General features: G+C 40.1%; 1 protein-coding gene and 1 long non-coding RNA gene across 4 annotated transcripts in view; both read left to right on the forward strand.

Moving 5' to 3' along the window:
* Positions 1 to 8,541, forward strand: part of ip6k1 (inositol hexakisphosphate kinase 1) — a 20,053-nt gene extending 11,512 nt beyond the window's left edge. For all 3 annotated transcript variants that reach the window (XM_030134480.1, XM_030134479.1, XM_030134481.1), the window contains exons 6-8: positions 4,719 to 4,894; positions 7,350 to 7,583; positions 7,896 to 8,541. In XM_030134480.1, the coding sequence (XP_029990340.1) occupies positions 4,719 to 4,894; positions 7,350 to 7,583; positions 7,896 to 8,258 (773 nt within the window). In that variant the 3' untranslated portion in view covers positions 8,259 to 8,541. The remainder of the gene's footprint in view (positions 1 to 4,718; positions 4,895 to 7,349; positions 7,584 to 7,895) is intronic.
* A 1,908-nt stretch (positions 8,542 to 10,449) lies between these two features.
* Positions 10,450 to 13,093, forward strand: LOC115419606 (uncharacterized). Its single transcript, XR_003935444.1, has 2 exons — positions 10,450 to 10,901; positions 12,165 to 13,093. It is a non-coding gene; the product is annotated as an uncharacterized LOC115419606 (long non-coding RNA).
* Positions 13,094 to 16,019: the final 2,926 nt, after the last annotated feature.

Raw genomic sequence — 16,019 nt, forward strand, 5'->3', positions numbered from 1 at the left:
TGACGGAATTTTTACGACCCTGTCTGTCAAAATGACGGACAATAAAACCTCTGCTGTATACAACCTCTGCTGTATAGCTAGATAGAAAGATATAGGTATATAGATAAACAGCTCAGTTAAATATGCACTCTTCACATCTACCCTCTACCTAATTGTGACAGCTGAGTCAGCAATGACAATAGTGTTGTTCTAGTCATTCATTCATTCATACATTTTTGTCATCTAACTACTCCTGTGTACTTTGTAGTATTTAAACCATTTAAACTTAAAAATGTGCCGGTTATTAAACACATTTCTAGAGAGAGAGAGAGAGAGAGAGAGATGCAAAAAGAAAAAATGGGGGTGGGGCAAAAAACAAATTTGAGCAAGCAATTTATTGAAAACAAAAAATTAAACTGAAAAAGGCTGTTCATCACCATCCATCCATTCATCCATTATCTTCCGCTTTATCCGGGGCCAGGTCGCGGGGGCAACAGTCTAAGCAGGGACGCCCAGACTTCCCTCTCCCTAGACACCTCCTCCAGCTCTTCCGGTTCATCACCCGAATCAAAAATTTAAGACCACAGCCTTTAAAAGTCAAAATCTGTGCAAAAATGTGGATTCAATGTCATTTTGTCAGGTATTCACACTGTCATGACCTCCAGATGGCAAAGGCAAAAAAGCTTTCTCTTTTTGAACATGGTCAGATTGTTGAGCTGCATAACCAAGGCCTCTCACAATGCGCCATCGCTGCTGAGGGTGGATACAGTAATGTAGCTGGTTTTCTAATTACCTCTGCCAAGGAATGGCGAAGGTTGTGTTTTCATTGGGTTTGTCTGTTAGCAAGACAACTCAAAAAGTTATGGATGGATTTGGATGAAATTTCCAGTAAATGTTGATACTGGCTCAAGGAACAAATGATTACATTTTGGTGGTGTTGGGGCAGGGAGGCTGATCTGCCTTGGCGGAGGTCTGCACTCTCCGAGTGCTTCTCTAGCTCACAATAAATCACAATTTTTTCCACTTTTTTGGCCAAATAAAATATCAGTGTATCAAGTATTCTTCTGTCCACATTCTTGTGGAGCTTTTTGTGATATCTTGTACCTCTTTACCCTCAGAAGCGTGTTTGTGTGTGTGTGTGTGTGTGTGTATATATATATATGTATATACTGAACAACAAAAGGAAACGCAAGTATGTTTCGGTACTGGTTTATATGGGAGTTTGATTATGAATATTGGTTTCATATGAGATATTTATATCCAGCTGCGAAATTTACAGTGGGTCTCTCTTGCTGTCCTTGTAGCACTGAGTTGACGGTCACGGAGATGGGCCAAGCGAATATGGCGATCCTGATTACAGGTGGTCACACGCTGTCTTCCGGATCTTGGTCTGTCCCGAGTGGTCCCTGTGTCACGGAATCGTGTCCTCAGCCTACTGATGGTGGACTCGTGCACTTGCAGACGTCTGGCAACATTGCGAGCCGTTAAACCAGCATCAAGCATACCAATGGCGCATTCTCTCAGATTATCGTTAAGCCGAGGCATCGTGGTAATGCAGTAGCTTTTGAATCTTACCATTTCTTTTTATAGCCCCCGGATAAACAAAGGGAATTGCCACTCCCATTTGTTGCTCCCACTACCATATCACTCAAAACGTACCGCACCTCCGATACTTTGTACACGTGCTCAACACCACTCGTGGTCGTGTTTGCCTGCAAACACACGCTCCAATGGTTACAACTCACTTATTGTAATGTGTATCTCAGTTGACAACTCAACAGGACAGCTGAACTCTTGCCTAAATTAACGACCAAAACTTGCGTTTCTTTTGTAGTTCAGTATATATATAAAACCCTGATACTACTGTCACAGCTGGTGTAGTCTCCATAGCAACACACCTGATTCTGATTGGATGGTGACACAACACAGCTGATTCCAATTGGCTGACTACACAATTTTTTTTTTTCTCAGTAGATTATATCTTCATAAATCTTCATAGAATGCAGAAGATGTTGATTGGTGGGTTTAGTTCTGATTCATTTCTTATGGATAAGCAGTTTAATGCGATTTGACCTGTTTACAGGTTGAATCCTTCGGCTCTGATGTCACAAAACAAATCCATCTATGTCTGATACACACACATATTCACTGCCTGCTGCTGACCACCAAAATAAAAGCCTAAACTATGTAACAATACTTTGTAAAAGTGGACGTATAGCCACAGGATGTCACAGATTTTAACATGTTAAAAATAAGTTATATTTTTAAACAATTTATACTTTTAATATTTAACCCTTTTACATTGTTGTGCTTTAACTTTTTCAGTTCCTACTTAAACAGTTTCTCCACTTTCTCAAACTTTACTATTTAAAACTATTTGAATGTATTTTCACTTTGACAGTGATCTCCAATATAAACAATTTCATCTTCTTCAATTTTATTCCTTCATTTTGTCAAAATGTTCTAATTTGAAGGTCTACTTTTCCAGTTATATTCAGCAGAGGTTCAACTATTACTTTTCAACCATTTCATCTCCTCTTTCAACTTTCATTTTCACTTGCATTATATTTCTGCCTTAACCCAGCTCAGCTCAACCTTCCACATTTATTTTTAATTCTGACAGTGTTTTTTGTACTCTATGCTTTTAATTTTCTGTAGTTTTCATTTTTCACTTACATAATACTTGAACTTACATATGTTCAGCTAAATTCAGCTGTTTCAAATTAATTCAGCTATGTGCCACTAACAGTTCAGCTGTATTTCAGCAAAGCTTCAGCTGTCAGTATCTGTGCAGACATTTGAATTCATCTAGTTTTTACTTTCCAGTTGTGTTTGTGCTTGTCTGTGACAGGTGGACATGGATAGTAGATGAAATATAAGACTCTATTTTGACACCTGCAGATTCCTGTAAAAACACAAATAGAAGGTTGTTTCAGCTCCAGTGCATCAGTGAAACCATGGACTGTAGTTGAACAATGAGAGCCAGTAAATAAGCCGTGGATTAAAGAAGATGGTGGGAGGTGTGTGAGGGGGTCAGAGGTCAAAGGTCATGTTTTGATGTGCAGCTTCAAAGCTGCAGCTGTGACAAGAACACAGCTGAGAGAGAGAGAGATGAAGTGGATTTATGTTTCTACTGGTCACAGACCATCCTTTAAAACTGACCATGTTCATTCCAGCTGCTCGGTGAATCCACATGATCCGCCTGGGCAGAAAGAACCTGCAGTTTAAAGCAGGTCTGCACCTCATGATGACACTATAGTCTGTCTGCTAGACTATTTTATTCTAATTTCTTGATTAATTGATTAGTTTTTGTAGTTTTAATTTTGAATGAAAATCAATAAAATGCAATACGTTAAAAGATGCCCAAAATAATCAAAACAATGAATAAAATGACAAAGTAATCAAAATTTGTTAAAATCAACGCAAATTGAAACAGAATAATTGTCAAATTAATTTTTAAAATTTATCAAAATAAATCACTAATAAATCAAAAGAACTGAACAAAAATGTGCAATATAATCACATTAATGAATGATGCTGCTTTGACAACATGAAGCTGATCTAAACAATCTAGTACAAAGTGACTTCTCAAAATCTACATATTCATATTAATTTAACAGACTTAGTGATGTGAATAACTGCTGTAGTTTAAGGAGGTTGGTCTCTGCCTGTTGTAATGATGGTGTTCACTAACTGGTTTGGATGTTTACAGTTTCCACTGTGGACTGACTGATTAGTGTTGGTTTGGTGGAAGCTCCTGTTGGTTGTTTTACTGTGAACTTGAAACAGTCAGGTTTCTGATCCATGTGATTGAATTTCATATCAAACAGGCAAAACACTGTTTACATCCAGAGGTGAGATCCTTTTCTGTCACTTTGCACCTGCACAAACTGTATGCTATGAAAGTACTTCAGCTAGAATATTCAGGTCTATTAAAACCAGGACTAGGCCATATCCTGGATGCTGAGATCAGGATGCAGTGTTTACAAAGACAGGATACTGTGGTGCATGTAAACACAATAAATCCCATCAGATCAATGTGGTTCCACTGGCACAGATGAGTTCTCTGAGGGTTTAATCAGGGCTGTGTTAACAAGCATTATGGGCCCCCGGGCAAAGCAGTGAACTGGGGTCCCTACCACAACTACTCACAGGAATAAAAACATAAGTGTTCTGTAAAATCAAACGTATGTGTATTTTACTGGCACTTTATTTGATATTTGATGTTTAATTCAATTATGATTGTTTTCATATAAATAATTGAATAGATAGTTTAGATTAGGTAAATTAAACATGTTAGTTACTAAACTTAATTCAAATATAATGTTTAAGTAAAATTTATAGATTGTTTGAAAAACTCTGGTACAAAATAATAAAACCTTTATAAAATTATTGAAAAATTGCAGTACAGAATAAAACAAATTATTTAAACATAATTGAAAATTGAATTAGCAATTAGTGAAGTAACTATACACCTTTGATGTGTATGTTCAGTATGATACAAGGGTCATTGAAGGCTTAACAGGGCCCACAAGGAAGTGCCCATCAGGCCTGTGTGTTAAGACTACTCTGGGTTTAATGACAGTTTAAGTAAAAAAAAACTCTAAACTCTCATCATGCAGACCTTACACAGGGTTTTCCTTTGTCCTTTCCAGAATAAACAGTTGATTGTTATCCTTTATTTGCTTTCTAGAGACTAAACACAGATGTTTGCTCCTTAACGGCATCCTTTTCTCCAGAGTTCCTGCTTTTGGAGAATGTGGTCCATCACTTCTCCTACCCTTGTATCTTGGACCTGAAGATGGGCACCAGGCAGCATGGAGACGACGCCTCCGAGGAGAAGGCAGCACGACAGATGAAGAAATGTGAACAGAGCACGTCAGCCACGCTGGGAGTACGAGTCTGTGGCATGCAGGTAGAAACAGAACAACACCACCTCTGAAACAACACCTCTGACACAACACCACCTCTGAAATACCACCTCTGACACAACACCACCTCTGACACACCACCACCTGACACACCACCACCTCTGAAACACCACCACCACCTGACACAACACCACCTCTGAAACACCACCATCTGACACAACACCTCTGACACACCACCACCACCTCTGACACACTACCATCTCTGACACACCACCATCTCTGACACACCACCACCTCTGACACAACACCACCTGACACAACACCTCTGAAACACCACCACCACCACCTCTGAAACACCACCACGTCTGACACAACACCACCACCTGATACAACACCACCTCTGAAACACCACCACCTGACACAACACCTCTGACACACCACCACCTCTGACACACCACCATCTCTGACACACCACCACCTCTGACACACCACCACCTCTGACACAACACCACCTCTGAACCACCACCTCTGACACAACACACCTCTGAACCACCACCTCTGACACAACACCACCTCCACAGTTTCAGATCAGTGAACTCATTCTATTAAAGTAAACTGAATCCATTCTATGGGATTTCTAAGAATTCAATCACTTATTCCATGAAAATGTTCTAGTTTGAGTCTGTATTCAGACTGATTTCATTCAGGACGGACACATACTGTCCATGGGACAGACTGATCCATAGACATGGGTATTTGCATTTTAATGATCATCTGGGTTTTTTTTTTCCAATATCTAAATGAATAAATAAATGGGTTTCCAGTGATAATGAATACTAAAGGATGAAGATGTTCTATAGCTCTACTGTGAGTTACTGCATTCTCCATCAGCTGGTTCTAAATTAACTCGTTAAAACACCTAAGTGTCACAGTAATATGATGGAAAGTTTAGACAATCTGGTTCATTTGAAGACACTTCAGGGCTCATGTTTCCTGTGGAAAAGATCAATGGTGAAGCTGAGAAACATACTGATACAGAAGTTATATTGATTTAGATTCTGTGATGGGACTTTCTTTGGCTGATAAAACAGACACTTACACTGTGTTTCCTCTACGTGATAGTGGCTCGACTCAAATCGGGTACCAGATACTATTCCTGGAGACCATTTCCATTACAGGATACTACTGACTTTAGAGTACCTGGTTGTCATAGCGCCTCCGTGCGTAACTTCCGTGACGTGTGCTCAGAGAGTTGCTGATAAACTTGTTCGTTGCCCCGTCAAGCTCACGCTGAATGTTCTCCGTCCCTGTTTAAGTCCAGGTTAAAGACACACGTTCAGACTGGCTTTTAACCCTTAGCACTGAGACCCTCTTAGGTTTTAAATCTGTGGTCTTTTCTGTCACTGTGTGTTGGGTCTTATTGTTTTATGCACTTTTGTAGTATTTGATTAAACTGTTGTTATCTTACAATTTGATCATGTTTTTAGATGTAAAGCACTTTGGTCTTCTTTGTGTTGTTCTAAAGTGATATATAAATAAACTTTGATCAATCGATTGAATCTTTTCATCAGCCACTGAGGACAGAAAGGTCTGAACCTCCTCGACCAACCACAGTGTCATTTTGCGGACTGTCATCATGGATTAGCCTACTGGTATATTTACTTTGAACTTCCCGATCTATTTTTTTTTTTTAAATGGCAGGCCATGCATAGATAATGCAGAGACAACTCTCTGACCAATCAGTGGTCTGCTGTGTTTACACGTCACATTTTAGTGTCTCTTCACTCGTTTTGGAACCTCAGCCAAGCAAGTACTGAAAAAATAGTACCAGATTCCAGGTTCTTTGACATAATTGAAATGGAAAAAGGCCAGGTCGAGTTAGGCCGGTACCACATAGTGGAAATGCAGCATTATATGGTTCTGCATAATCATTATCCAATCATCAGCCAAACAACTTTGATTTTTTCTATTTTTACCCAGTACCATTAGAATCAGGGCTCTGTTTTCCCAGAGCACCGCCCTAATGTGGCTGTTCTGGTGGCAGAAGTCAGAGGGCCAATCAGACCCAGTCAGATCATTGTCAGTACCATGCACTCATTCCACATCTAAAATCACAGTTTATCCAATACGTCAGTTTGACCTCTGCAACTTCTAACATAATTCCTTGTTAGGTTCGAAGTTCTTATTATTAAAGGAATTTGACCAATTTGACACTCATTATCTTGAGATTGTCAGTACCAAAACATGAGTGTTTTCACATATATGTTCCAGTCCTGTGACAGTGGAGAACATCTGGTTTCACCTTTAGAATGATGTACAGATCAGACGGACTAACCCTTGTATTAAATACAATAAATACTTCTATACAATAAATACTTCTAAAGGACTAGTTTTGCATTTTGACGTTCATGATGGTCATGTTGATGTTCAGTGTTGGACTTTAACTCCATGGTTTGTGTTCTTCCTGTACCTGTGTTTCCTGCGGTTCCATGTATCTAGGTGTACCAGCTGAACACAGGCCACTACCTCTGCAGGAACAAGTACTATGGCCGTGGCCTGTCCATCGAAGGCTTCCGCCAAGCCCTGTACCAGTACATGCACAATGGGAGGGGCCTGAGGCGGGACCTTTTTGAGCCAATCCTGAATAAGCTTCGCAGTCTGAAGGCGGTGCTGGAGAAGCAGGCGTCCTATCGTTTTTACTCGTCTTCACTGCTCATCATTTATGAGGGAAAGGTGAGGAAACACATGAACCTCATATTCAAGTTATATGAAATGACCTTTAATGAAAGTCAACATGAGTCTGAAGGGTCTGATAGTGGATGTCGATCCCAGATTCAGTGGCTCAGTCTAGAACCGCCCGACCATCCCATAATGAAAGTAGAAACTAGATGACAATGGATCCACAGATCAGAGTAACCTACAGTAAAGGACCCCCCTCCCAGACAGCAGAACATAGACCCATAGACCCCAAACTCAGGTACTGACCGTGGTTTAATTTCAGATCAGGACGGGTGTCTCATGTGTGTTGGTGGTTTGTGTCTACAGGAGCCCGAGGGCCCCCCAGGACTCAGCTCAGGGCAGCACAAGACGTCTGTGGCCCCCACAGAGGCCCTCAGTGCGCCCCCCCTCCATGCACCTTCAACCCACAACACCCCCTGTAAAACAGACACCAGCCAAGAGTCGGAGCTGGGTCCCGGACTGGGACCAGGGCTGTGCTCTGTCTCCTCCCATGGACCTGGACTGACAGCCCCCTCTCCCCGCCTCTCAGTCAGACTGCCACTCCTTTACCCCACCTCCCCCCTCAGCTCACCCCCACCCAAACCCATCCTCAGATCCCAGTCTAGTGCCCCCCCAGCACCCCCCCCTGGTGGACGTTCGTATGATCGACTTCGCCCACTCCACCTTTAAGGGTTTCCGTGGCGATACAGCAGTGCATGATGGGCCAGACCGGGGCTATGTGTTTGGACTGGAGAGCCTGGTCCGGATCCTGGAGAGTCTGCGTGATGACAACCGGCCATAGCCCATCACCACCACCACAGACACACACACACACACAGAAAGACTGACAGTTCTATCCTTGTGAAGACCCTTACATTCATGTATGACAGATATGGAAAAACTGCAGGAATAAATCTACCCATTTCTCAGATTAAGATGAAACCAGAATATTTAAGACAAAAAAGTCTAATTTTCAAAACCAGACTAATGTTGTCTTAGATTAAACACACTGTTTTTGTATGAGATTAATGAGAACATATGTATACTCATTTTCCACATCTTTAATACCAGACGTAATTTCAGTTTTACACACAGGATATTCATGAGTGGATAGTCATCATTTCACAACAAAAAGCTCAGAAATGTTCTGAGTTTCACTTCAGTCTCTAGGTTTGTGTCAATCTAACCCTCATCCCCTCCCGATGTTTAAAACTACAGTGGCTGTTGTCATAGTAATGACATCTGTCTGGTACCATTTCTCATTTGATGTGATTGACAGGTCCTCACAAAGACAGACAAACAACACACACGACTCAACAAGTGACAGGACACAGTATTGTCTCATGTTGACCAATCTGTGTTCCAGGCCCCACCCACTTCCCCCCACTCCTCTTCCTCCTCCTTATTGTCACTAAATCAACCATGGACAGACTAGCAAACACATCAGAGCATCTGTTAAAGCAATATGTGGTGTTTCCAGCCTGAAAGTAGTGCTGGTCCCAGTTTATATGATGGATATTCATTGACACATGTGATCAGGGAGGGGCTTTGGAAACACTCATCACTTCACCAGGGGATCTTCCATCATCTTATTTCCTATAAAAGTCAACCTTACACACACACACACACACACACACACACACACATACACACATTGTTAAACTGGTACATTTACCACAGAGGTCCTGCAGATTTACAGGGAAAACACAGAGAATCCGTCTCTAAAATTAAACACAAAACTCTAATTCTTTGAAATAAAAGTGGAAAATTTCTGAGGAAAAACAGAATATTAAATGTTTTTCTTGCAAATGTATAACTTTATGATGTCAGAGAATATTTAAGTGTTTAATCTTTTTTTTCCTCCGTGGGTTTTAAACCTTGATGCCACATGTGTCCAAACACCAGCCTCCACCAGGGTTAAAGGTCATTTCTTACCAGCCTGGGAACATGAATACATTCAATGATCCCACAGCTTCAACTAAACACACTGAGGGTTCATCCATGTGGGATTAATGGATGTTTTTCTGGGCTTTAGCTTCTATTAGACCATGTCATGGAAAAAACATGTCAATATAAAACCTAAACAACTAATTGAACTTTTTGTTCCATCTTAATTTTGTCTAAGTGGTGAATTTGCACATGTTTCTATAAATGATCTATTGTATAATTCTGTCATCATGGTTGAATTCCACTGAGAGCAGATGAATCCTGTTACTGTCAGTCCTGTCGTCTGATTGGTCCAGATCAGAACAGTGGTAGTCTATCACATTTGTGTGTATTCTCCTTTAAGAAAGAAAAGAAACTAAAGAAACTGCTGTGTCGCAGTGCTGCCCCCTGCTGGAAGTAAGCCCCTAGAGCTGGAATAACAGAGCAAATATGAATATTTTATTTTTGGTTTATTGAAGTGATAATTTATTTTTTTATTGTACCTTTGCCTGTGAGTGAGTAAATGTTCTGTCTTTAAAATGTCCACCACCCTACCACCCTCCTCACACACATACGTATGTATAAAATGTCAACAGAATTATCACAGTGAATGAATGAGTGAATGAATGAGCTGCAGGGGGGTTTGTGATCACAGGCCTGATTGGGTTCAGTCTTCAGAGAGGGTGGGGCCTCAGGGCTCGGCCATAGGGCCAACGAATGTCTCCCATCAAAAACGTTCACATCAGGCAACAATGATAATTGCCACATTAAATTCAATCATTTTACTGTGAGTGAAAGAAGATGCAGAATTTGAAATATTTGCTGAAAATATAAGGTGAAAACACAATAAAATTAAAGACAAAGATGTAACAAGTTAAAGATGACGAGACAAAGGTGTGTGTATGTATATATGTATATATATATATATATATATATATATATATATATATATATATATATATATATATATATATATATAAATATAGTCAAATGAAAGAATGTTGTTTAGTTTAACAACTGACATACATGAAATTGAGAAGAAAATGAAAAAGAAATGACTGCAGTGGTGAGTGTTGTGATTTAAACCTGTACATTGAAGTTCACCTGAGTTCAGTCCCTGTTTTCACCAAACCCCTCAGGTCATGGCGTTCGACTGTTTCATCGACTGATCCCAGTTCTTTTACGTCTGACATTGTCCTGAACGTTTCAGTGGAAGGCAGTAACATTAAATCTTTTCTGAAGCTTTTTGGTTTGTGTTGTGTTTAATGTCTAGACGCAGATCAGTAAAACCCACTGCTCGCATTGGTGTCCTGATTGGGGTCCTTCAGGTTTGTGTTTTTGTGCAAGTTCTAGATCCTGTCTAGACGTGGCTGTGGTGTCATCTCATTTGTTGATGGTTCAGACTCAGTGACGTTGGAGTTGGACGAGGTTTTATCATAACACTATTTATTACTAGTTAAAGTTATTAGACCATTATTTCATGATATTCAATAATTACATCTTTATTACCATAGTATTATGGTTCTAAGTAATAATATCAATAATAATAAAATGCTTTTATAAAGCACTTTTCATTCAACGGAATCTCAAGTGGTTATAGAGAATAAGTCCTACAGTAAAATAAAATACTACACGTAAAACAGAACATCATGGTGGGCATTTAAAAGCTTCTCAACAGAAATGTCTTCAGTCCCTTTTTGAATGAGTCCAGTGACTGGAGCTCTGAGGTGGTCTGGGGGAGTCTCAGATATGGGGGGGAGAGGAGAAGGCCCAGTCTCCCATGGTCCAAAGTGTGGTTCTGGGGGGCCGGAGGCTTTGGGTAGATGTGTGAGGGGTGGGGAGGTCCTTGATGTAGTCGGGGGCATTTCCATGCATACACTGGTGGGTAACGAGAGCTGTCTTATCGTGGATTCGGAAGGAGATTTGGAGCCAGTGGAGGTTATGGAGAACTGGACTGATGTGTTTCTGTTTATGGATTCTCATTAACACTGGCAGCACTGATTTGAATGGACTGATGTTTTTGGAGCTGCTTCCTGTGGATCCCATAGAGATGTGATGTATGGATCCAGTTTCACATCAAGGTTGGTTACAGAAGTTGAGAATGGTATGTTCTAATCAGAGAAGGAGATGGTGGATATGGAGGAGGACTGGACCTGGTAAGGGGTTAGCGTTAGGACTGGACCTGGTAAGGGGTTAGCGTTAGGACTGGACCTGGTGGGGGGGTTAGGGTTAGGACTGAACCTGGTGGAGGGTTATGGTTGGGACCAGACCTGGTGGGGGGTGCTGATCAGGATGGCTTTGGTCTTGGTCCTATTTAGGAGGAGGAAGTTATGGTTCATCCACACCTTTATTTCCTCAAAGTAAGTGGTGAGGGTGATGAGTGGAGGTAGGGATGTGGAGGACAATGATGATGGAGATGTTGAAGTAGAGGAGGGGTGGGGGTGGGCCTTTAGAGTTGTGTGTCATCATTGATGGAAGGAGACACCATGGCGCCCAGTGGGAGGATGAAGAGGAGCTGGCAAGGACAGATCCCTGTGGGACCCCACGGGTGACCAGGGCTGTTTGGGACTTGGCGTTTTCCAGGCTGACACACTCAGTCCTACCAGAGAGACAGGTGAACCAGTTAATGGCGGTGTGACAGAAACCAGTCTCAGTGTGAAGGCAGTTGAGGAGGATGTGGTGGTTAACAGTATCAAATGCTGCAGTGAGGTCAAGGAGAATGAGCAGGGAAGGGGTACCTGCATCAACAGCCATTCAAATGTTGTGAATGACCCTAACTAGTGCAGTGTCTGAGCTGAGGGCCGAGTGGAAGCCAGACTGGAATTGTTCATAGAGGGAGTGAAGTTGGAGATGGTCATGTAGCTGTGAGGCAACAGCTTTTTCCAACACCTTAGAGAGAAAAGGGAGATGAGAAACGGGCCAGAAAGTGGAGAGGAGACCAGCGACCAAATTGGGTTTTTTCAGAGAAGGTTTGATGACAGCAGTTTTAAGTGAAGACAGAAATTTCCAGACTGTAGTGAGTGGTTTATAGTTAGTGTAATAAGAGGGCTAATGGCAGGCTGGGTTCGATTTGATGAGGGCTGTAGGGAATAGGTCAAGTGCAGGTCAATGGTTTAATTTTTTGATGAGACTTTCAACTTCGCTCCATCTGACCTCAACAAAGACATTGCCACACAGAGGTTGTATGTGGTGCAGATGATGGAGAACAAGGGATCGAGTTTGAGAATTGAAACCAGATTATGTTGATCTTATCTTTGAAAAATATAAGGAATTTGTCTCACTGTCCAGCTATGGGATCCATGTGGCTTTGGCTTCAGGTGTTGAGGAGGGTGGTTTATTATTGAAAAAAAAACCTGTTTGGAGTTCCTGAACTGTGATTGATGATGTTGGAGTAGAAGTTGGACCAAGCCTCCTTAAGGGACTTACATAGACTTTCTGATGTTGATTAAAATGCCAGCCTATGTTACAGAGACCAGATGACGGCTGTTCTCCTCGATTGCACAGCCAGTAGCTTTTATAAGCAGTAGAAGTAGGTTGAGTCGGTTCTGCAGAATTCTTCAGTTGTTTTTATCACTAATAAAAATACAGTCAGATCATTTAATGTTGTAGTTTGTTGGGAGTCGACGTGTCAATCATACGCTGAAATCAGCTGTTAAAACTTCTATTCACTGAGTTAATGAAGCAGTAATTTACAAATGGACCAGAACAGGTTCAAAGCAAAACAAAACCAGCACCAATCTGGGAAAAAAAAACCCTGGCTTTGTGTTTTTAGAGGAGTTAATTTAAAGATTCTGGTCATCAGCCTTTTTTTTTTTTTTTTATTCCATCCGCTTCATTTTTGGGCTGAGGTTCTTGACCTTTGAACCTAAGACAGCTAAAGGCAAGATGCAGTGTTGTGTTCTCATAGTTTGGGTTTTGTCCTTTCCATTCTCTTTCTCTGGTTCTGGAGCTCTATATTTCTGATCCGTGGTTCTGGACCCCTACCTGTGTCTGTCTATGTTGTCCAGGCTCTACAAGGTTAAAGGTCAACTCACTTTATGATCCTCATAGGGAATTAGTCTCTGCATTAGCATTAGCATGAGTGATCCACAGATTAGAGGCTGTGATCTACCACTGAAGGCCTCATGGACCAAAACTACATCCTCATCAGCATCTCAGCCAAGGACACTGACAGCACTGACCTACATATAGCATTTTAAAGGCCTCAACCTTGAATTTGTAAAGTTCCTTGAAATAATCATGTATTATACTTGCACAAAGAAAACAGAAAAACTGAGGTAATGTCAGTGTTGAAGAGCTGAACACAGTTGGATGTAGTGATGTCATTGAACCAGCAGAGGGCGTTTCCTTTCACTGATTATTCATCATCGGGTTTGAAAACCAAACAAGTGAAAAAATGTTTCATTTCTTTATTACGCTGAATTTCATTGAGAAAATAAAGATATTTATTCACAAAACTCAGCCTATAAATGATACTATGATAAAAACATCAAGACTTAATTGTTTCTGTTTTTTCATTCACAGAATCAAGGTGAATCTAGTCAGTGCTCATACAAAAATACATTTAACTCTTTCATGCATATTGGTCACTACAGTGACAGCCATTCTACATCTGTTCTCTAATATGTTCATGGGTTTTGCTGTTTTAGTTCGATATGAGTTAACTCAGTGGACACCTATGCATCATCCCATACACTGACATTAATACCATTACTATAACTTTGCTGTTCTTGATAAACCTGATCTGCAGTGACATGTTTGAGTGTAAATCAATTGCTAATAAAAATTGCGCATATGATAAAATGTGAGAAAACATCAGATTAGAAAAATGTTTTGATTTTGTATATCACTTCCTGATATTCAAAAATTAAACACATGGTGTCCAGCGGAGTGGACATTTTTGGAACTCCACAAAAAATTATGAAGGTAGATTTATTTCTTTATTGCTTTAACCAAAAAAAAATATTTCATTAAAAAAAAAAAAAAAGTCACTTCAATCAAAGAAAAAAAGTGTTCAAATGCAATTTTTTGGATCGTAAATTTTTTTTGCATTCAAACACTTTTTTTAATTGAATTTTTTTTTAGTTAAAGCAATAAAGAAACAAATCTACCTTCATAAAAAACAGGTTTATTTAAAAAAATTCAAATGCATTGTTTTTTTCATGCCTAAAGAGGAATTAAAAACACTCAGGAAAAAAATCTCACTAAGGTTCTCATAATTCATGCATGAAAGGGATAAAATCACTTTACATGGTTCATTCTGAATTTTCAGTTTGGTTTATAAGATACTTCCCTATTGTCTGTGTAGTTTCTGCTGCTATTCCATTCTCTCCAAAACGGCCTTATCATTTTTGTGCTTTTGTGCGACTTCTGTTTTAACATTTATAATTGACTTTGTGATCACAGATATAGATGAAATAATTTTTTGGGTTTCTTTTCAGTCTTATGTTGTTGATTATTATGTGAAAGCACTAACTGATTTATAAACAATGACTAATAACACATGCAGAGTTGGGAGGCTGAGGTCTGGACCTGGATGCTGGATGTACTTCCAGGGTTTCACATTCGCATCCATCAGTTCTAATCTGTAACACTGGGATTCCAACAGTTTGTTTCCAATATGACAAGACTCCCACCACCAGACACTTCCACGGATTCCAAATGTGAGTTCTTCTCAGTATTTCTTAGTTAAAATGCTGCATGTGTGTGTGTGTTTCATCTGGTTGGTTCTACTGTGTCTGATCCATCACATGGTCCTAACAGAAACATAAGGCTTTTAAATCATTGGAATCTGATCTGAACACGTTCATCTATATTAGATATGACATTACAGCATTATACTTCATTTTAGAGATCAAGTTTCCAACTTTTAGTAATTCTTTGCCTATTTATTTGTAATTAAGTATTTAAGTATTTTTTACACTGTTATAAATGTTACTATTTTTAGATCATACACATATATACATATACTGTATATTGATAAACATCTCATACAACCACATTTTACCCCTTCAATGTTATAGAAGATGACGATTTTCCACATTCACTATGGAGCCTCTGAACGTCTAAATGGGTCATATCTGATGACCATGAAAAGATGACAAACTGTATTGTTACACAAATTATTTACAGGTATTGATAGGATTAGTGGATCAACAGACCTGTTGATCCATTAAACAGTTTAGATCAGTAGATGGTGTAGGCTAGAGGTGGAGTTTGGCTCTTTAAGGTTAAAAATTCCACTAGACCTGACTATATAGATGGATGTTTAGTTATTGTATAATTGTTCATTTGATTTTCTGTTTGTATGTTGTTCAGGTCAGTCCACAGTGTTGCTCGGTCCCATACTGACTGTATTCCCTGAACAGAACGTAGTCCTTCAGTCTCTTCGGCAGAGGAAGGAAACTCATGAACACCGGAGAACGAAGACGGCGGCGACCCATGGACTGACGGATACGCAACCGACACAGGTGTTGAAGAAGACGGGGATTATCTGGAGGAAGAAGAGGAGGAGGAAGAGGTGTA

This window comes from Sphaeramia orbicularis, chromosome 5 (assembly GCF_902148855.1).
Source record: "Sphaeramia orbicularis chromosome 5, fSphaOr1.1, whole genome shotgun sequence".
NCBI lineage: Eukaryota > Metazoa > Chordata > Actinopteri > Kurtiformes > Apogonidae > Sphaeramia > Sphaeramia orbicularis.